Raw genomic sequence first — 24,535 nt, 5'->3', positions numbered from 1 at the left:
CGCCATTTTCTCCAGTCTTTCTTGTCGCGCGGTGCCCAAAGCAGAAGCAGTTTGCAAGTGCCGGTCAGTCAGCTCCTGAGATTTACGAAAATATTTCAGCCGAAGTCTTCTTGAAAGCTAAGTACCTCGTTGGGGAAACTTTTCTTGCCTCAGACCGATGTCAGACAAAGTTAATAATTGCATTTCATGTGGGAAGCAAATACTGCATAAGGATTTCCACTTTTTCTGTATTCCTTGCTTAGGCCCAGACCACGACGTCTCGGCCTGCCGTTTTTGTGCTAGATTCAACAAGCGCACTATTAAGCGCTGGGCGGAGTTCGCCCTTCACTATTTTGGCAAAAAATTTAATTATATTATGTCGTCGGATACTCCGACTCCAGTTTTGAGTAAAAGACGCAAAGATAAGGACCGACATATGAGGTCCGCACCGACTACTGAGACCACGCTAAGGCCGACTACCGGTTCTCCGGTGCTCAGCAAGGCGCCTACGCAGCCCCTGAGTACCGATGACACTACATTACCAGTGTCTTCAGTACCCGAGGTCGCAGGCTCCTCGGTCCCCATTCCTACTGCAGATACCGACGCCACTCTTGGCGGGGAAACTCAGAGTTTAGACAGGCCTGCCATTTCTCAAGGTGTCTTCAGGCCTTCCTCCTTCTCTATTAAAGCTTTCATTAAATCTAAAGCAGCCATGAAAACCAAAAAACAGGGTCCTCAGACCTCCTCTTAAGGCCCCATGCCTAAAAAACAGATGCTCAACATTGGCTGAGGATTTGATTACTCTTATCAGGGGTTCTCAACCCCCCTATGACAAAAGGCCCAGATTAGAGGAAGACTACCCTTCCTCAGATCAAGCCTCTATTACCTCAGAACATTCTGAGGACCAGGATTATGCCTATTCTCCTTTCGAAGACTCTGATGCAGAGGAGTCTATTCCCTCGGTCTCCCCCCCCCGGAGGACTACTCTTTTGGGGAAACCCTACATACATTGAGGGAACACTTTCACTGGGAAGGCCAAGATTACTCAGATTCCAAGAAAAGGCTCAGGGAATTTCTTCTGCTCCCCCAGGATAGGCCCCTGGCTATCCCTGCTGTTTTAGATATATTGGATGATGTGTACACAGAAGCCAGTCTTAATCCAGATTCTTTGCCTCCAGCTCCTGTTAAACCAGACAGGTATTACCGGGTTCCTGATTCTCACCAGTTCCTATACAAAAGCCATACTGCTGACCCAGAAACTATTTCACAGGGTCCCAAAGGAATTAAGGCCTCTACTGCTAAAAACCCATTACCTTCAGAGAGAGATTCCAGAGCTTTAGAAAGGTGGGGGAAAAAGGTGTACACCTCGGCCACTTTAACCATGAGGGCATTAAACTGTCAGTTCCATATGTTAAAGTATCAACAGTTTTTGTTATCTCAGTTGAAAAGCAAAATGACACAACCAGAACAACCAGATTTAAAAGAGTTGCAGGATTTGTTGCATGGTGCAGAGCAAGTGGGTAAACATACCTTGCAGTGTGGTTTTGATGCTTTAGAGGCCTCATGTAGAGCTGCTGTTACGGGGTCTGTTATACGTAGGCATGCTTGGCTCAAAGAGCAAACCTTACCAGATCATGTCAAAGCTAAATTATTAGATGCACCTCTTCAAAAAGATGTATTGTTTGGTGTTAAAGCTGAGGAGGTACTAAAGAAAATGGAGGAAAAAGCGAAATCAATGCAAACAGTGAAAGATTTCCTGCAGGTACAACCTCCACGTTTCAGCAGAAACTGGCCTTCAAAAAAGTGGTCCTTTCCAGCCACGGAAAGACCTCAAAGGGGCAGATATAGATACCCAAGGGGTAGAGGGCAACCTCAAGGATCTTTTAGAGCCAGACAGTGGCAAGCACCAACCCCAAGAGGTGGAGAAGATAGATCACAGTCATTTAGAAAACAGACACAATGACTTCCCCCTATACCTGCCAAGCAAAGCTTTAATGGCAGCACCTTTGGGCGGAAAACTGGCATTATTCTCAAAAAAATGGCATATTGTTACAAAAGACAAATGGATTCTGGACATTATAGACAGAGGCTACAGGTTCCACTTTCACACCCTTCCAAAAATGAGAGGCATGCCAAACCTGCCACAAAATCAAAGGGCAGAGGCACAAAAACAAATTTCAGCTCTCATGGACATGAAAGCGATTCAAGAGGTACCTGCAAAAGAGCAAGGTCAAGGGTTTTATTCCAGACTATTCCTGGTACCAAGGAGAGACAAAGATTGGAGACCTATCTTAGACCTATCCATCCTAAACACATATCTACAGGTACCAAAATTCAAGATGCTCACATTACAACAGCTTCTTCCCATGCTGGGCAAGGAGTCTTGGCTGGTAACATTGGACCTCAAGGAGGCATACCTGCATGTCCCTATCAGACAAGATTGCAGAAGATACCTCAGATTTCTTGCAGGTTCAACCCATTACCAATTCTCTGCATTGCCCTTTGGCTTATCTACTGTGCCCAGAGTGTTTACGAAATGCCTGGCATCAGTAATCGCCTTCTGCAGACTACAAGGAATACAAATCTACCCATATCTGGACGACTGCCTGATCCAAGCGGACAGCAAGGACATACTACTGCAACACCTGGCATTTGTAATAAAACTGTTGAACTTCCTGGGATACACAGGCAACAAAAAGAAATCAAAACTAATACCCTCTCAACAAATAATTTTCCTGGGCGCCAGCTTGAATACAACCACCCAGATGGCCTACCTCACGCCAGACAAACATGGGCAACTGTCTCAATACTTCAGCAAGATGGCAACTTTCACCAGGCTAACTGCAAGGAAAGTCCTGCAGGCTCTGGGATTCATGGCATCTTGCATCCTACTAATCCCATGTGCAAAGCTGCATATGAGGAAACTTCAATGGTACCTAAAAAACTTATGGTATCAACACAGCCACAGCTTGGAAACAATTATACCACTCATTCCATGCCTTCAAAAAGAATTTCTGTGGTGGGCTCAAGCATGCCAAAGAAACACAGGTCTCCCTTTCTGTGTACCTCAAGCAACTCAAATCATCACAACAGACACCTCAGACTACGCCTGGGGAGCACACATGACAGATCAGTGCATTCAGGGAAAATGGTCCCAAAAAGAGAAGCACCTACACATTAACCAAAAGGAAATGCTAGCCGTGCAAAATGCTATTATGACCTTCAAAGACCTACTGCATCCAGGCCAGCTATTGATAAGGACAGACAACACCACAGTGATGTGGTTCATAAGCAAACAGGGGGGAACTCATTCATACCCCCTGTGCAGGCAAGCCATGACTCTATGGAACACAGCACTGGAATTGCAAATTCAACTACAGGCACAATTCCTGCCAGGGAAGGAAAACACACTGGCAGACAACCTAAGCAGTAATATGACAGATCCACATGAATGGAAGTTGCATCCTCAATTTTTCACAAAGATAACTCGGGCATGGGGACAGCCAGACATAGATCTCTTTGCTACCCACAGAAATTACCAGTTGAAAAAATTTTGTTCAAGGACCTATCATCCACAGGCCTGGAAAGTGTACGCACTTTCTTTCAATTGGACAACATTGACAGTCTATGCCTTCCCGCCTCTTCCTCTGCTGCCCAAAGTTCTATTAAAAGCCAGAGCAGAGAGGCCGAAAATGATTCTCATTGCTCCAGACTGGCCAAGACAACACTGGTATCTGCTCCTGAAGAGCCTGACACATTTCCCATCATGGATTCTACCTCTAGTCCCTCTTCTGTTGTCCCAGCACAACTACAAAACCCTTCACAGCCAACTCAAAACCCTAAATCTAGCTGCATGGAGAATTCCTTGATTTCCCAACAGACCCTCCTCTCCAAGGAGGTGCAGGATGTCATCTTGGAGGCCAGAAGACCTTCTACTAGAAAAGCCTACTCCGCCAAATGGAAACGATTTTGTGCCTGGAATCAAGAAAAGGGCCAGAATCCTTGGGTAATAAATTTACCTCAAATTTTACAGTACCTAGCTGAGATGTTAAACAGTGGACTTTCCTTCTCCTCCATCAAGATCCACGCTTCAGCCATTTCTGCACAATACAACACAGATCCTCCTTTATTCTCTCATCCTCTCTTAAGGCAGTTCCTCAGAGGGGCAACGAATATAAAACCCCCAAGGAAACCACCAGTCCCTGCTTGGGACCTCAACTTCATATTGGAAAAGATGACCCTTCCTCCCTTCGAGCCAGCTTCTTCAACAGAACTACAATACTTGTCATGGAAAACAGCCTTCCTTATGGCTATCACCTCAGCACGCAGGGTTTCGGAGCTACAGGCCCTCATGGCTGTGCAACCTTTCATCATTTTCCATCAGGACAGAGTTTCCTTACGAACCAACCCTACCTTTATGCCAAAGGTAGTATCCAGTGTAGCTTTGAATCAGACTATCCACTTACCTACCTTTTATCCTAATCCACAAAACAAAGGGGAAAGACTACTACATTCCTTGGACATTCACAGACAACTTTGTTATTATTTGGACAGGACAAAGCCATTCAGGAAATCCGAGCAATTCTTTGTGTCCTATGCTACAGGTGCTCAAGGAAAGGCTATTTCCAAACAGACAATCTCAAAATGGATAGCCCACTGCATACGTTTTTGTTACTCATTTCATGGAAAAACTGTGCCTGCATGCATCAGATCCCACTCCACCAGGGCCACAGCTACCTCTGCAGCTTTCCTCAGGGGGGTCCCTACCAAGGACATTTTGGAAGCAGCCACTTGGAGTTCAGTGCACACTTTCTCCATGCACTATCACCTTCCACTATACTCTAAATCTAGAGCGGGTTTTGCCACAGCAGTCTTGCAGGGCATCCTCGCTCCTCCTAGTTCCACTTAGTGCCTGCCACCCCTACTTAGCTTTGGGATTCTTCCCATCTGTAATGACTGCAGCTGTATGCACGATGAACATAGTACAGTTTTGTACTTACCATATATGTAGATGTTCGAGTGCTCATACAGCTGCAGTCCAGGTTACCCCCCCTCCGTCCCCTCTTAGGACAGGCCTTATGACAAACACCTTCTCATACAACCTATTTGGGGTATTCTCTTATGGTGTATTTGCTTGCAACTACTGTTTTTTGATTATTCTATATTGCATGATTACATAAATGTATGTTTTGCCTTCTTTCTGGGGGCACCTGACATCTGGGGCAAGAAAAACTGAAGAAAATGGCGTCGGCTGCCTCTTTTATACCCCTGCCGCACTGACGTCAGGGAAGAAGCGACGACAACTGACGCCGGACCTAGACTTTGGAATTCGGCCGACCGAGGACCCGCCTGACGGCAGGATAACCCCATCTGTAATGACTGCAGCTGTATGAGCACTCGAACATCTACATTTATGGTAGGTACAAAACTGTACTTTTTGGCTGATCTGTTAGTGGAACTGATGTGAATGTGCAATATTGTATTGCAAGTTTGTCAAAGAAATATACTATTGCTCATTTTGACTGTAAAATTATTTAATAGTCACTGACTTTGAACGCAGACCATTTAAGAGTATTTTGCATTTAAGGTACACTTCCTTACTCTGCTTTTGAAGTCTTATTGTGGCATCCTTCCAGTCTTTTTTACTATTTGCTGGTGTCTGCTAAAGAGGAAGGATAAAGGGCTGAAGACCATTTCTGAAACTAGGTGGTTACTACTTAAATCTTCTAATTATTGTTCAAGCTCTGTCTAAGAAAGCCCGGAGTCAGACCTGTGTGATTCTGGTAGTGGTTGCTATGTTACAACTACAACTGCAGCAGAATATGCTTGCCACCCCTCAGTCCATATGGCCACAGAAGGCCCTTTAGGGCATCATCATTCATGAAGCATGATCACTCCGTGCTATAAAGTAATGCTGACTGAATTTAAGAAGCATGACAAGGATATCTGAGTTGCAATACCTAGGTCATAGTTCATAGGTCGTTGTTAGGTTTGCAGCCTATGGAATCATAGGTAGTTGTTAGGTTTGCAGCCCATGGAAAAATGAGGAGCCTAGTCTAAAGTCCAAGTTGACTGGTTAACAGACTTGCTCAAGGTCACACGGTACACAAATGAGTGCTGAGGGAATCAAACCCTACATCATAGGAGCTGTAGCTAACAGCCTTATCCCTCTGAGCCAACTGCCAAATTGTAGGTTTTGTGTATGCATTTAATAGTAGTCCTTTTAACCTGAAGTTAAATTTTCACCTTCAGAACATTGTAACCGTAGTTCTGATACAGCATTAAAGAGTTTGTAACCATCCCTGTGAATCATCAATACTGAAGATATGACTCAGCTGATTTGTCATATGCACTTTTGGCAAAGTAGAAGCAACTTGACCTCCTGTGACATGCAACAACAACTACAATCTGAATTAAAATGGATTAATAACATAAAGCTAATGCTGAACACTTTCAAAACTGCTGTTTGGTACCTCCGCTAGATGTCATGAAAACTATCAGCCACTTCTTATCATGACCATCTTGACAACCTCATTGATCAAGTCATGTTCTTCAAACAGTTCGGTATGTAGCTTGATCCTGCACTGAACTTTCATTTTCACCTAGAACAAATATGAAAGAAAATTAATTTCTTCCCAGTTGGTCATATAAAATTTCCCTTTTTCCCCCTTTCTCTCTTCAGAGCAATCAGGAATGCCATAGGCAAAGGCACTCTAAGCACAGCTTGAATATGGACTTCTACTAGTTGCAGCAGCATCCAGGAAAAATTCTTCCATCATCCAAACTATAAGCAATTCTATCTGCCATTTCATTACCTTCTGTCATGGAAATGAGCATAATTGCATCAGGCTTAATAAAGCCCATTAGACATCTGTCCACCAACATGCCAGCCTGCTTCCTGGATCCCAACCCTACAAACTCTTCAAAGAACACTCCTGTCCTTCCCTTGCCTGCAACCTCTTCAGACAACCCCCCATTACAGTCTAGTGTACGTCTTCAGTGTCCCAGAGCCAGACTTCATTGCACTAATCATGCCATTTTTCCCAGGCCGCAAAATCCCTCCCTACTAGTCTTAAAGACCTCAGGTCGTACTCATAATTTCGTGTTCAGCGTAAAGATCAGGTCTGAGACAATTTGCAAATCCTTTCATTTTTAACATATCACTTCACTCTCCCTTTCACCAGTCAGGCATATTTGTCTTTCTCACATTATTTCTCTACATTAATACGTGACATCTCTTCCACTTTCTGTATTTATATAGGTAACTTATGTGTGCCCTTACCTTGCATTTGTTGTGGTTTACACTTTCTGCTCTATAATGTCACTATTTAACTTTTTTTCTTATTCCATCTTTGCTCTAATGATCCCTTCCTATTGTCCTCTGCACTGTGTACTTTATTACTGATACTGATTCATTGCTGTCTGCACTAAACATTTTGTTTGTATCCGTAATACTTTTTGCTAACTTGTTTGTCTACTGTCATTTATATTTGTTCATGCTGTGACTGAAATAGGTCCATTTGGATCAGTGCTTTATTCTGGTTACCAAACTGAATGAATGAATAAATAAATAAATAACGAAATCTGTTGTAGTGCTAAGTATAGTCAAAGCACACTAAGACTTTGCCAGAAATCAGATATTATTTTGTACTGGGTGATAAATAACTGTAAGAGCTGGAGGGATTGTCTCTTGCAAACAAAAGAATATTTAACATTTTGCTTCTGTTTTCTTTTTCATTTTGAGGATATAGGACATTCAGCATAGTGAATACAGAGAATTGTATCTGGGGCCTTGAGAATCATGGGGAAGATAACTTAGGATTTGGTGTTTGGTCATAATAGAGCTTGTAACACATATTGATGAAGCTTATAGAATAAGTCTGTATTGGAAATTGCACTACTCTTTACACGTGTGTATGTATGAATGTATGCATATATATATATATATATATATATATATATATATATATATATGTATATCTGTCTATATATATATATATCTACACACACACGTGTGTGTGTGTGTGTGTATATATATATATATATATATATATATATATATATATATATATATATGTGTGTATATTTATATATGCATATGTATATATATATATATATATATATATATATATATATATATTTCAGATAGACGTATACAGGTATGTATCTATATGTATATATATTTATATCTACCTGTTATATATATGTGTATCTGTCTATCCGTCTATCTGTAAGTGTTGTATAAGTTATCACTGCAGGTATTTCATTGTGTGCCAAAATACTGGTATATTTTTTAAGTGGAACAGCTGGTCAAATTATGTAATGGTTGGAAATCATCATATCAACCATTACATAGTTCCTTTTTCCTCTTGTTTGATTGACCCTGGAGTCATTTTATTTAAATTTTAGGATGCTGCAGGCAGAACCCCCATGTTAAGGGGTATGGGAGGAAAAGATCCCCATGCAAAATGTTTTTGTTTTTCTTTTTGTAAAAGCAAATGCAACATACTGGTTGGCATTTGCGATTACTTTTTGTTGATTTTATTTTAATAATTGCTGATGAGTCTCTTCAGTGTTTTATTTTTCAGTCAAACTCACTGACAATTATATTCATTATAAACCTAAACTGATATGCGTATAGGTATATGTATGTGTATATATACATATGCATACACACACACACACACACACATACACAATATCTACCTATCTATCTATGTATGGACTGCTGAAGATCGGGTCTTTGTTGGGGGAGATTCATCTACTTGTTCGTCATAAGAGGTAAACAAAACAAACCAGGTTATAGACTTTGGTATCAGTTCCTCCCTTTCATCTGAACATAGCTGGAGTTACCACCAAATTGCATGTGACTGAGGAAGAATTTTCAAGACTTCTAAACAAATGCAGTTTTAAGTATGGAAGTATGTACTCCTTTTTTCAAGCCAGAAAGTTGGATGTCTGAGACCATATGTTTGAAATCCTATTGTGAAAGAAGCTGGAAGTGTGAATCCTTCTGGTATGTGAAGTTTCAAGGAAAGGCAAATCAGTATAGCGAGTGGAATGGCTTGATCCTCAGTGTGGATGTGAATTCAGCCATCATCTTGCACTTTTCTTCAAAGGGAGTAACAATCATAATGTATTTAAGGGTCACTCAGCCCCACCTCAGAAAATATGGAAGGGTTTGTACCCCAAGGAGATATAGGCTGAGCTTTTTTTTTTTTTTTTTGTCAGATGCCATACATTTTCACATTGCTGTTTTTATGACCTGATGAAATCAGCATGTGTGGTCTTGGTACTCTGAAAGGTAGTATTCAATCACAGTCACAGGATTTGTAATTGCATATGTAATCCTTAAGCCTGGATTAGGATGGGGAAATGGTCATATGCATTAGTGCCATTTTACATGCGTTTTCATACATTAGGTTAGGTAACATATATGTATAGCCAGAGTCATGTTTGCGTTGCACTCCTATTGGTTAAATGTCAGCTCTCTGCCAAGTAACTTCTGAATTGTTATATAATGTATGAGGCTGTATTTTGAAGGTAAAAAAATCCCCGAGGTTATGTTACAATCAGCAGGACCCAGGCCATTTTTTGAAGGAAAACATTACATTTCCCTTTTGCACTGTCAACACCCTCATACCCTTATGAGTTAACTCATAAGGCACCTTACCTGACATCTTGAGTGTGCAATTCCAGGTGTTCAGATCTATCTCAACTAACATTAAATCCCTTTGATAGTGTTGGAAATAATTTTACTAATTCTGTTTTACTATTCTTGTATGCTGCTTTTATTAGGAGATTTTGCATTACCCTGCCCTCAAGAAATGCATGCTTTTAGAAGGCTAATTGTTACGCTTTCCCATTCCAAATGCAAGGATAGCTGACTATTAATCCACATAAGCCACTGGATGCATGTTTGATTAACTCTGTGGTTTATATAATTCCTGAAAGTGCAGTGCATTTTGAATTGTTATGCAAAGTGACATTTTGCCTGGTTCTGTCCTGTACTGCTTCACCGCATTCTATTCTAACTTTCTCAGACAGAATGAATAGGTGACAGGATAGAAGACAAGTAAGTGACTTAGCCATCCAATGGTTATGTTCAAGGCACGTCTCATGATTGGCAGTATTCCTTCTGTTCCCTACAAAAAAAAAAAAACGCATTTCTTAGTGCTGAAAAGCCCTTGTTTCCATCTCTTGGGGAGGGATAAGGGGCGGAGTCACATTTGAATTAAAAAAGACTTTTCATTAAAAAAGTACTGCTTGTTTCAAAAGTGAAAAGCAGAGCCTCTGCTTTTAAAATTTTGTCATTTTATTTTTCATATGTAGTATGCTTTGTGGGGTTTTTGCAAACTGCTACCTTCGGGGAGCAGTGCCTTTCTTTATTAGTGAAACAACATAGGAAAGTCTGAAGAACATTCAACAACTGTCAGACACTAAGCTTCTGGGGTTTGATTACTGCATTAATTAAAATGAAAGCATCTGAGAGACAAGTTGACCTAATCTTGCACCATTGACAGGAGAATTCAGTATGCTTTGCCACTTTGTATACTGTTTGCAGAACTGCAAAACATTTTTGCTTGAGAGAAAGAGAGAGAAAAGAAAAAAATATACAAGGAGAGATTGCAGTCAAAGCTTTTCTCCCTTCTCATAGCTCATGTTGCTTTGCACAAAGCATCTTGTTGTTTAGGAAGGCTATTTCAATGAATGATGTACAATTCCAGGCGAACATACCAGGGAGCTCTCATGGCAATACCATGGTGAGGAGGAATAATGTTCCCTGGCACTGAGGCCTCTGCAGAAATGGGCAGAACAGTAGTGTCTTTGTGAAAAATTACTACAATAGAAAAAAGGCTGCTTTTTCCTTCAGGCCACACTGACCTTTGTAAGCATTTCATTGGCATATTGTATGACAGCAGCAGGCTGTGCTGTAAATCAGTGGTCTGCAAGAAGGCAGGAGTTATTCCTTTTTTATTTTTGAAAGGAGGAGCATATACATTGCACCCCTTTAAAAGCAGCAAGCTGGTTAGTGGTCTCTCAGCTCCTTGCCACTTAAGTCCCTAAAGTGGTGCAGAGTTGCAGTAGCGATATATTTTACTCACTGAAACCTGCACAGACATCTTCAGAGTGTGCATAGAGAGATGTATGTCAGTGAGTGGAGCTGGGAGTTGGAGAGCTAACTATCAGATTTCACTAAATACCACAGAATGTGGAGTCTTAATAAAAGCAGCCCTTTCATGATGGTAAAATAGATAATTTGCAATTCTGATTGGCATTTAACAGTCTGTACATGACTGTGATATACAGTTATATGACTGGTGTACATAAGTAGTTCTTAATATGATGCTAAATAGTGCTTTAACAGAGATTTATTAGCAGGCAATGACAGAAAGTTTAATTGCCAATATCATATTGGTGTCCACAAATTAGCTGTAATTTTAAGTGATCTTGGTCTCATTGTGTTGTTTACATCCTGTAAACAATTTTTTGTGTCACTTGTATACACGTGCAAGTTACACTTTGGTTTGATAGCAACAGTTCAGCTAGGCAGTGTTCCTAGAGCAATGTATTAATGTTTTTCCCCAGTAACTGATTGGAATTCATTGTTTAACATCCTTGGATGTCAGGAATGATAAGAGGCAGCCTCATTCCTGCTTATTTCATTGAAAAAGTTTAAAGCTATCCAGGTATTCTATGCTGTTTGTTCATTAAGTTGATCTTATTTTTCCATCTGCTTACCATTAGTTTACAAGTTGAAACTTTGAAGGGAGACCAGTTCACAAGTAATGTTCCCTGTGCCCACCTCTCATATGTGTCCTTGTGGCTATTTTGCTAATATTGACAAGGGCAGATATGCAATTTGCCACTGTCTAGTTTCGGAAAAATCCTTGACACATGACTTGTACTTTGTTTACAGTAATAACCCCCTTGTCATACATTAAATGTTGTACCCAACCTCAGACATTTTTAAAAGGACATCAGATTGCTTCTAGATTTAGTGCGCCAGTGATGTACACAATTGATTCCACTGGATTCCCACTCTGTTAGAGTCAATTCTTATAGTAAAGAAAACAGTACTAGACATTTCAACTCCAATTTCTTTTTAAGTGAAATAAATAAATAGCCCTTCCCCATTTGCCCAGTGATAGGTTTCTATATCCTGTTTAATTTCTGATCGTTTTATAGAGACATTGAAGAGTCATAGGCACATATTTGATATAATGAACATGGCAATTTTTTTTGCTTTAGTAAACAAAATATCCCACTTCATTCACCATACCACACATCCTCCTACATTGGGTCTGACTGCCCTCTAATTCCATTACTGACATTTGCTGTCTCGAAGAACATGATAATTAAACTTCTTTCTCAAGAATGGCACCATATCATCGCCACCTCAGTGCCAGCTGTGAAATGATTTAAGAGCTATTGTTGATTATAAGTGTATATTTCACAGCAGTAATGGAAAACACTGGACCATGTGTAAGTGGTGTTCAAGAATGAATATTCCAGCATTGCATACGTCACTACCAACACCAATGTAACACTTGAGAAGCTTTTTTTTTAATCCACTTAAAAAGGAACTAGAACATCAGCATGCATTTTACGAACATTAGGAAGCATTAAACACTAATGTCTGTCATTACAGACTGACTGTACACCTTGGTTATTTCAAAGAAAACCAAAAATTTCAGGAGGGACAGGGTAAAAATAGAAAATCACAGACATTAAGTCAGCACACATTTTCTGAACTAGGAAGTTCTACTGTCTGACATAGACTAACTGCAGTTTTCAGTGGTTTACCAGAAAATCAAACATTTTATGAGGGACAGGGCAAAATCAAGGTTGTTCTGTAGAAATGCACAGCCATAGAAGTGTTTATATTAACATTTCACGTGAAGGATCACTAACGATTGCTACTACTTTTTTTATCCTGTTTACTGGGTTCTTTTCTGACATGACTTTTTGTAAAATACTGTTTGTAATAAGGTTTCGCTTGTTACAGCAACAGCGGGTAGCTGTCAAAGTGTGCGAATGCCCTAAGATTCTAAGCAGTATGCAAACACACTACTGCAGTCCATTGTTCTCCATTATTGCCTATTTCACTGGGTTTTTCAACATGTAGGGGAAACCAGGCAATTTCTTCACTTTTTGGGCTCCAGTTTATATCATGACACTTCTGTGATCTCTCCACAGTTGTTGTAGCTGATTTAAGTGCTCATTTCAATGACATATAAATGGGTTGTTAATGGGCTTTTGCTCCATGCTGCTCTTACATGTCTCTGAGTTGATCCTACTTATTTGCTCCACATGGGTTAAAAACCAGTCATGGAGAGTCAGTCATCAGGGAACCATTATTTATTTATTTATTTCCATTTTTTTTTTCTGTCCTGAACCCTTACCCTGGTATTTTAATTGTGTGGTGGCTAAATTAAGGGCAATTGCAATTTTGATATTTTTGTGCATGTCTCAAAAACAGCAGGACTGATCTGGTCCATAAATTGCATGCCATACACCTATCTTCCAGCAAGTGTTAGCACTGTAGAAAACCAGACCCCCACCTGCCAAGGATGGTCTCATTAGGGTCAGCCACTTACTTACACTTGACCCTGCCAGCTCATTCCACTCTGGGATTTCTAATTGATCATTGGACCATGCCTCTCAACTGCCCAGATTTTTACCTCATAGTTCTGGTCTGTTGCTGATAAAATTTGAGGGCTTCTGGAAATTCATCGAGAGTTAAAGCCATTAAATACTGACAGACATTTGAGTTTCAGACTTCATATCTGTCAGAAAGTGCAAAGCCTATTATTCTAGCAACTTTTTAAGTTTACACGAGCAATATTTAAAATATGTCCCTATTTTCAGGCCTTTGTCCCGACTTTATATTTGGCTTTTTCCAGATTTCTTGTACTAAGAGATTGGAGGTATGCGGGGGACATCTATACCATAGCCAGGGTATCGTCCTTATGAAGCTGCCAGTGCATCGACATAATTAACACTTGCTGTTTTGCCAGCATGTATTCAGATATGGATATGAGACATTACAGGCCCAACCAGGATATCAAGTGGTTCTTTCCTTCCCCGTTGATAGCGTGTGGGGGGACTGGAACAAAGTATTACTTTTGACCAATGATTACTGGCAAAAAAATATTTAGCAGTGATGTTAGCTCACAGATGGGAAATACTGATTGATTTCCTGCTTTTGTATATGCTAACACTAATGTCACCACATTCGCTAAGTTCAAATGTATTTTACTTGAAGAGAAAACAAAATTATCTCTTCATTAGCCTGAATGACAAGTCAGTGAACTACTCTCACTAGTGTTGTTTAAAAAAATGATTTCTAAACTAGGGATAGATGTGAATGTATGTTCCCAAGAAGAAAAGACCATTTATTTGTAATACCTCACTCTAGTTGTCAAAGTTAATATTTACCAGGGAACAGAATGTGTTACTTTGGGCAGAGAGAGAAACAGTGTGTGTGTGTGTGTGTGTGTGTGTGTGTGTGTGTGTGTGTGTGTGTGTGTGTGTGTGTGTGTGTGTGTGTGTGCGTGCGTGTGTGTGTGTGTGTGTGTGTGTGTGTGTGTGTGTGTGTGTGCATGTGTGTGTGTGTGTGTGTGTGTGTGTGTGTGTGTGTGTGTGTGTGTGTGTGTGTGTGTGTGTGTGTGTGTGTATGTGTGTGGTGTGGCTCATGCAAGTTAGATAAATTGACTAAGCAAGAACAAAGAGAATAAAAACAGACTTGTATCAGTAGAACAAAAGAGTATTACAGCAGTGTAAGAGATCTAATTTTACATAATTTTATAAAAAAATAACTTTGCTAATGCTATATACAAAAGAGGCAACTGAAAAAAATCTTACTTAAGCTATAAATAAATGGGTGCAGTAAACAGCTATACTGATTTTTTTCCGAAGTATATTAAATTTTTTTTGAACTGGAAGAAAACATTTTTTAATTTTACAGTAAATTTGTAAAAATATGTACAAAATCTTTATACCATCATTTTTATCAGCATCAGAAGTAGTCATTTTAATTACAATTATTTGAATGATTGCTTTGATAACTCCTAAGTTTATTGTATAAAGCATAAGTAGTTTGTCTGTAAGAAGTATTCATCCATTTTTCATTTCTTTAAGTTTGCTTCTCCTGTATCTGCTTTTTCTGGTACAGATTACAATGGTAATTGAGGCATTTTTTCAACTTCTAGAGCAAATTTGTGTAGATAATGAGCATAAAACAATCTGCTGTTAAGCCTCGACTCCCTACAGAATGCTGGTAGTCATTTGCGGACTTAAAAGGTAACTAGGGAACAGATTCAGCAAGTACGTGTTAACCTTTTGCCTTGATCTTTGACCTCTTTCTGCAGTCATTCTGTCAACAGTTTGGAGCAGTATCACATAACTGTTAACAGAAGTTTGAGACTCATTGCACAGTGCTGGTAAAGAAGAGAAAAAGGACAGCAAAAAGCTGTTATAATAAAACAAATTTTGTCTTGTTTTTCACCATACAATAAAACAAACTCTAGGCTTGAAAGAATAACTATAAATAATAGTTTGTTTAACATAATCAGTTAAGTGTTCATTCCTTACTGTTGACCTGTCATGGAATGCTGCTTTAGACAGCTTTGTAAGTGGAGACTACCTGAAAAAGAAAGTGGAAATGTCAGTTTTAGGCAAATCTGGCATAGTGTGTGTTCATTGGGTGGCCAAAGAAAGTTTACTTTGTTTTTTCACAGCCCCCATGAGTGTCTGCCTTGCAGGGAATAAAGTTTCAAAGACATGAAGGCAAAACATTATAGTGTTTTTCATTCTTTGATTTCTTACTTCAAATGCATGTCAAGAAAGCCTGAGTTTGGCTTTTTTTTCCAGTGTCTCAGACAGGAACTGAATACTCCCAGATGTGACAGTTGAACCTGATTGGTTGTTTATCTAAAATGGATTTGTAGCTGTTTCTACAGACTGGCTTAAGATGTGAGAAGTATGTGTATTTGATCCAGTTTAAAAACAAGTAATTTTAATGTTTTTTCCACAGGAATCAGTTGTACTTCATACCCCTTTCTAGTAAATATAGTGTTCATGCTAAAGTAAAGAAGCTACAGAACAATTTTGTGCTGTTTGAGACTCGGGTACTAGAGGCAGACATTTGAGAGGAATCATTATGGCTCCTTGGAGCTGCACTTGTTAAGAAATATGTTAAAAACTGACTTTATATAAAAACTCTCTTAAGCCTTGTATTGTAGTACACAAGAACATGTGGACACTACCCGACCTGCCTTTTGTCATCTGCTGTTTTAGTAACACACCTAACACCCACACATTACACATACAACCAGCATAGTACATGCACTCACGTCCTGTAATACAGAGTACAGATAAAGCATTGTCTTTCAGCTTCTCCCACTAGGGGTCACCACAGTAGATTACCAGTCTGCAGATTGATTGGCAGTGGTGTTTTTATGGTGTCAAGCTGCCAGCCTGGCACCCAGCCGTAACAGAAGGCCCATGCGCACTCACCTGCATGTCTTTAAAACTCATTCGACCTCAGGGAGGAAATGCTGACTCCACACAGCAGGTGCTCCAGCCGAGAACCTCTTGTTGTGAGGCAACAACACTAATCGCTTCAGCACTACAGCTGACTTCTCTAATACAGACACACACACACACACACACACACACACACACACACACACACACACACACACACACACACACACACACACACACACGCAAAATAATTATTTACCATAGTGAATATAACAAACAAAAGTAAAGACTGTATAATTCAACAACAGATCTGCAAAGGTCTTGATCAGCTTAAGTGAGCAGTGTGTATGTGTTTAAGTAAGAACACACACACACACTCTAACTTTACAGTCACAGGATGGTAGGAATAGGGCAATACAATAAATTACTCTTCCTACACAGAATTTGCAGAAGTTTTGTTGTAAAAACTACAGACATACTAAACTGCAGTGAGAATTACACATCTTAATAAGATTCTGTATGTTTAAAGAAGATAAAACAATTAGCATAAGCATTCTGTTCTGTAAAAAACTGAAGTTTGCACCCCAACCAAACAGCACAGAATCACTGAACTGATGCATACTTTGTTACAAAATGATACAACACTTCCACTTAAACTGTATCCAATTAAAAGTACCTCAACAAAACCATGTAACCCCATTTTTTCTTTACCACTTACTGGCAAAATAAATTAAACCAATTTATACTGCTTTACTGCATTCTCTTGTGAACAAAATAGAATAAGTAATATAAAAGTACATACTGCATTCCCTTGTTATCACAATAGATTATTCCAACAAAGTATATCTTTGCTATAAAATACAACTGCCATGTATGTTAAGGCAGTGTCTGGATTTTATGTGGATGTTACACTGTCTTGGAGATTTGTACCTAAATTGAACCATGCATAGTGAGTCTTATCTCCTGCCTGCTGGCTTTTATCAATATAAAAAGATGTGAATTCCAAGAAGTACACATAATGCCATGACATTTTTTGGAAATAAAGATGTCTCCTTTTTAAATAATGGCATTGTATCACCACTAGAAGTTTGTATGTGGTTCATATTATCACTAACGTTGGGGGCTCTGGGATAGTTCTTTGGGTTGTGATTTGGGCACCTTGTAGTCAAACAATGCCACAGTCGTGGATAAAATATGGTTTATCTACTCCCTGTCATGGTATACATTGTATGGTGAGAGTCATGTAAAATGATCCAAAATAATATTTTTGTTTGTTGAAATGATGTTGAACCCTCAGTTTAGTTGCATGTGTATTAAATAACTATACAGCAAAATCTACATAGAATAACACAGCATAGATTGTGACATACATTCTACAATGTAACCCGGAAATTAAGTTGACCATTTTCCAATGATAGTTGTTGATTGGCATTTACTCTAAATTATAATAATTCTGCATATTGCACCTAACAACAGCAGTAAGTTCACATTATCTGTATGGCTGTTTCTTTCTGCTGTTCATATTCCAAATAAAACTATTGTCAAGGAAATCCACTGTCATTTACTCCCTGAACAATGTGGACAAATCAATATTCTGGCTAATTTCTTAATAAGAGTCTTGTCAGGGACCCTTCAAGTCACAGAGCATGGTTTCTGTATAACCCCACAGTGGAATCTGCCTTATTCAAATTTTTCTCTATATCCTTCTGTTGGCTATAGCCAGAAAATGTTTATGTCCAGTTTTTAAAAACTGAAAGCCAAAAAGGAAGCTAATGGATAAATATTGCAATGAATGCCCTTGTAGACAACAATAACAAAAATAACGGCATAAAAAAGCTTGACAAACACTGGAGGATATTCTCAGAGTCTTGCTGAAAACTTGTTTTCATTTATGTCCCCATTAACTGTACATTCTGAGCATAAACGCACTTGTTAAGGGACAGTTGCATATGGCATTTATTACTGAAGCAGAACTGTACAATGCTTAGTACTGTGGAACACTGGCACACTTCATCCTGTAATCTTGCATTTGCTTCCTTCAGCTTCTAATAGATTTCTTTGAAAAGATTCACTTGTTGCTTGTGGGTCTTTCTTGGTTAAATAAACAAATACACATGCATGCAGATGCACACACACATGCGCACGCACATACACACACATGCACACGCACACACACACACACACACACACAGACACACACACACACACACACACACACACACACACACACACACACACACACACACACACACACACACACAAATGTACACACTTCAACTGTCCTGAACTTTGCAGAAGATCCAGATTTTTGCCTCATGTTTTACTTCTGTCCCTTGTAAAATGTATGTTTTTCTGGCAACTCGTTGAGGATTGCAGTCACTTTTTAGTGATAGCAGGTTGAGCTTCAGACATCATAGCCTTCCAGAAATGCACACTTCTAAAAAGTTTATATGAACAATATTTATAACCTGACCCTGATTTTGAATCATTGACCCCCTTCCCCATTACCTTTGGCTTTGTCTAGAATTCATGTGATAAGAGGTTGAGAGGTACATGCACACATGCTCACACACATACATATATGAGCATGCACACACGTGCACACACCTTTATGTCTTTATGTATTTATACTTCAATATGTTCAGTTCTCTGTAATTTGTCTGCTTCTAACAGAAGACAAGAACCCAAACTTAGTTATTGCTGAATAGGAATTGGAAGTAAAGGAACATTACTAATTGGATAACGCACAAAAAAACATGAATCTCTCTGACTAGCTGTTTATTCTCATGTGACCTCTACTCTCTTACCTTCAAATAGGGATATCTGCTTAGCATCAGAAATTATTACACAAATTCACAACTAAACCTGGGCAGTTGTAATATTTTATGCAGTATGTTTCTGATAGTTTAAGAATAAAACTTCACTTTGTAGACCTCACATTCTTTCCTGAAAACAGAGTGCAGCTATTCTTCTGCTTATTAACAGTTTATTACACGTCATCAAGCAGAAGTCATACTGCAGTGGTGGTGCTGCGGTAGCATTGCCGCCTCACAGTAAGACGTTGTCCTGTTCGATTCTTAGCTGGAGCGTCTTCTGTGTGGAGACATGTGTGAATGGGTGTACATTCGTTGAAGGTTGTGCATCAGGGCTGGCAACTCTGCACGTAAAAATCTTCTGCCAATCATTAGCGGACCAGAGTTCTGCTGTGGCGACCCCTAACCGGGAAAAGCCGAAAGACTCAACATCAAGCAGAAGTCTTTAAATGCCAATTTAGTATTCTTATTCTGAAACATACCATGAAGATCCTCTTCCTGGAACTGGAACAGCATTATAAATGAGTCAATTACTATTTTTTCTGGAATGAAAGCCAGTTGGAACAGAGGTGCAGTTATACAGTAAAAGGAATGTATCTGGATTAGCCAAAGATAAAATAAACAAAACCAGCTATGGTAATTCAGTAAAACAGTCCATTTTTTAAATTATCATCTTTACTACATGTGTGTAATCATCATGAACCTATTAATTGGTTAAAACATTTAAAAACTTTTTTTTTTTAATTTTTTAAATATTTTTTAAAATGCCATTAGGATTACTGTATATGTTTAATGCTTTTATACTTTTATGCTTTTATATATTTAACCATTTGTGTTTTTGTTTGAATTTAAAAAAAAATAAAAAAAAAAAAAAAAAACAAAAATGGTGGGGAGCTGTGGGTTAATTATTAAAAAAAAAAATTTAAATGTGTTACATGTGTTACAATACATACAATTTTGTATTATTATTTTCTCCTACCTACACTTAAGTATGTGACAATAAATAAATGTATCGTAACTAATATAAAAATTAATGTTTAAAAAACACAAATATATATATAAATAGGTATGAAAAATCAAAAATAGGTTGAATAACATTTAAACACTGATTAAATAACTACTGTATATAGGCTTAGATGTATGAAGTACTATATAGTAATATGTAAACTAATATAAAAAAAAATATATATATATATATATATATATATAAAAACATATGTTTAAAAATGCATGAATCCACTAAGTTAATTGCAATAAGGGTTTAATAGAGATATGTTCGTTAAGTCCAGGTTCTCTGGCTGCATCAGTTAATATTTGCCAATAAATTTCCTGCCCGGGTCCACTTAAAACATGATCAATAATTGCAAATTTGAAAACATGAATGTGTCTATATAATGCATTATTGACATCCTTAGTTCTAATACTGTATAAGTAGTCATATATTCTTTTTTAAAATGTCATTCAGTCTTGCCTATGTAATATGTGGGGCATAACATACACTTAGCAAGATAAATGACAAACTTGCTGTTACAGTTACCATGTCTAAAATATAAATAAGTCTTATTAATATTTTCTCTGAATATTCCCTTTTCTGTAAGGTATGATGACCTTAGATTTGGTATGTATAAGTTTGGTTGGTGTAGCGGGCTAGCCCTCCACATCAAGGAGTGCAGAATTGCTTACCCCTGCAAAAAATAAATAAATAAATAAAAAAAACAAAACAGAAGTTTAAAGGAAAAAGTGATTTTTGATATTCACTTTTTTCCTGTATTTTCTGTCCTTTTTGGCTTGTTGGGACTCTGCGTTTAAATAGGGAGCCATATGTATCAGTTAGTAGATGTTTCTGTACCTTTAAATTAGATAGATCAAATTGGTCAAGTCATCAGATTTTGACTTCTTTAAGTCACACAACAATGTTATGCATCCCTACAGTAGAAAGTATAATATTCTGATGAAAAACTTTGCTTCTCTTTTTGCAGATAAGTTAAGTTCATCTAGAGCATAACAAGATTTGTGTGAATGTTATTACAAATTCAGCAAAAAGCACCATATTTACAGAATTAAAATACTTGGATCCTTGGGGCATTTATCTGTTTTGTTGATATGATTAGGGAAGTTCCTCCTGAAAAAATACTGCCTGAGGATTTTCCAAAAAGATATCTGACAGTGTTCTGCTGATAGGAAAAGCAGCCTTTAGTGGATTGATATGGTATCAGATTTACTTTGTTATACTGTAGGTAGCATTCTATGTATCAGCACCTGTCCCAGGCAAGTCCTTCCAACTGAACTATGAAAACTAAATGAGCAGCCAAGAGACACATGTGGCTAACTCTGATGTCGACTGTTTCAGACTTGGCTGTATTAGTAAGGGGTGTTGCCATGTGCTTACTGTAATCAAGAGATGGTAGCTTTTCCCTTCATGTTAAAAAAATGTCATTTGGGTGCCAGTTTTGTCCTCCAAATTCATCTAAAGGGGCTGGAGTGTAGTAAGTAGTAATTGGACTACACATTAGTGTTTGGGTTAGTAACATAAAGTTATAGTACTTATAGAGTAGAAGGAATGGTCATCAAGGAACAGAAATCAACAAAATCGTACGTGATTTAAAAAAAAAACATTCAAAGGTTAGGCATTTCATTTAATCATTTGGAAAGGGTTCATTTAAAAAATACTAAACATTGCGTAGCTATATACTGTTGTTTATATGGACTGTGACAACCATTTTGCTGCAAAGATCACATCACAAATGTTAAGCATTCTGTTTATCAAACAAGTGATGAATACGGCATCTTTATATTTTTAATGCCTTGGTTTATTTAACAAGCAAAATATACTGATTCACCTTTTTAATCTTTTTGAGTACAATTTGTGGTTGTTTCTATTCTGATATTAATATTAATGCAAGATTTATTCTTTTTTGTGTCTTTTTACCAGCTGCTCTGCCATTTATGATTATTGAAGGTGGTGCAATCCAGCCGTACGAACAAGGCTTTTATTGCAATGATGAAAGCATCAATTACCCGTACAAAAATGGAGACACCATTAGCGATGCTGTGCTCTCTGCTGTTGGCATCCTCATTGCTATTCTAGCAGTAAGTCTCCACTCCATCTTATCACTTACATGTTCTACATTATATTCCGTTTCTGTGTCCTAGAAGTAAGTATGAAAGGTGAAATATAAGGTAGATGTTTCAATAGCTGCTTCTGAATCTTGTGTTAAAACTTGACACAATACTTCCATTTCAGAATGGTAAGGCGAAAAAGTAGTCATACTTTATTATAAATTTGGAGAATTGTTCTAGAAGGGAGCAGCACAATTGTCTTGGAGAGTAGATGTCTAACTCATAATTCACAATGCACTTTTTTTGAATATATATATTTACCAGGTTTCCAAAAAATGTGCAGAAATGTAGCTAGCAGAGTTGACTCTGCTGTCTAATTATTGTGAACTACTTGAATGAGTGGGATTTAAATTGTACTCTTTGTTTGTATTTAATGATTATAAATGAGAAGCAGAGTGTTTTACAACAGGTGCTATATGATTTGGACAATTTAGTCGCACAACATAGTACCAGCTTCTCAGGTCTCCTGAAAATTTCCAGAATAAACCACTTTCACAGAAAATGGGACAATTTACAATACTGTACAGCCAAATGTTGAGGTAGGGGAACAGTTCATTGTGGTACCCTGTGTACCCCAGGATTCATACCATCCATGAGATTAGACTGCTTTTGAACTGCAAAAGGAAGAGGAAACCTGTTGAAATATTTGATGTATAGCCTTATAATACATTCATCAATTGCTGCCGTCATTCCCTTAGATCTCTTGACCAAGATGTTTCTCTGCTCATGTGTTAGGCTGATTAACTTGAATGTATTGGCATTGCCACTTTATGTATAGAGCAATGCAACTTCTATACTACATTCAATCCTTGCTGCAAAGTAGGCTGCATTCCTTTTCACCAATACACAAATTAATGAGGCATTATTTTAACATTATTAATGTGCAGAGCTAAATTAATATCTGAGCTAAAGTGAGTCGTAGACAAATAAATGGGATATTATTAATGTATTGAACTAAGAAAATATGTACAGAAAGGCAACAACAGAACCACACACCACCTACTTAATAAAATAAATAAGAGACTTATTGAGTATGTCAAAAGACTTCTGCAGAATAACAAATAAATCAGTAAAATTTCCTTTTTAAAAACACTTTCAGCATTTCATAGGTTGAATAAATCCCACATGACTTGACATAATTTCCCTTAACACATTCAGAATTTCATAGGTTGAATAAATCACACATGACTTGACAACATTTCCCCTAACACATAAACATTTGTGAAAACCTGTTCACACTACATCAAGGTCAAAACACCCAGTGTTCATAAGTACAATGTCCCTGAAAAAATGTTATATGAATAAAAGACCATCAATTCATATAAAAGTAGTGACATTTACATAGGTCAAACACTGATAAATATTATTAAATAAAATACATTGATTTTAACCTTAACAAAGAGCCAAGAGACAATCTATCATTAAGGCCAGGTGCAATACAAGCATTTGTTCTGGTGTGTCATTTGAGTTCAAGAAACACAAGTTGTAAATCTGAAGATCCCCCTCTAGAACCCAAGTCCACATGGTCAATGACCCCAAATTTAAATGAATGAGTGGGAAACTTCTTAATATGTTTGTAGAGGGCATTGCCCTCATTTTTTTGTCCTCTATCGTAAAGATGTTAGTAGATTCTTTTGGTTTAGAGCTCTGATAGTTTTTCCTATGTAGAAACTGTCACAGTAATCACAGACTGCAAGATACACCACACCTTTAGAAAAACAATAATATTTTTTCTTAAGTCAAATGGTCCCAAAACCTTTACCTACTATTTTAGATCCTTCCATGATATAAGAACCACTGACCGCATCTACCACATTTGTTATTCCCAGCTGTGTCCAAAATTTGCATTTTTTCTCCTCAATTAGTCCCTTCAAGGACATATCCCTTTTATAAACAATAAGGGGTTGTGTACCAACCTTACACGAAACTTCATTTTCTATGTTGAAAATGCACCATGTTTTTTTTAAATGATTTGTCATCATCATCATCTTTTGGCTTTTCCCGTTAGGGGTCGCCACAGTGGATCATCTCTTTCCATTTCTTCCTATCCTCTGCATCTTGCTCTGTCACACCAACGGTTTGCATGTCCTCTCTCACCATGTCCATAAACCTTATCTTAGGCCTTCCTCTTT

At 38.1% G+C, this 24,535-nt stretch overlaps 1 protein-coding gene across 1 annotated transcript in view; it reads left to right on the top strand.

The window, feature by feature from the left end:
- Positions 1-24,535, top strand: part of PLPP3 (phospholipid phosphatase 3) — a 130,078-nt gene that overhangs the window by 55,308 nt on the left and 50,235 nt on the right. Inside the window, exon 2 of the mRNA XM_044085509.1 lies at positions 22,216-22,373. Within this exon, the coding sequence (XP_043941444.1) occupies positions 22,216-22,373 (158 nt within the window). The remainder of the gene's footprint in view (positions 1-22,215; positions 22,374-24,535) is intronic.

The sequence above is a fragment of the Protopterus annectens genome, chromosome 10.part0, assembly GCF_019279795.1.
Source record: "Protopterus annectens isolate FY-2018-M chromosome 10.part0, PAN1.0, whole genome shotgun sequence".
Taxonomy (NCBI): Eukaryota; Metazoa; Chordata; order Ceratodontiformes; family Protopteridae; genus Protopterus; species Protopterus annectens.
This window is presented reverse-complemented; position numbering and strand designations above follow the sequence as displayed.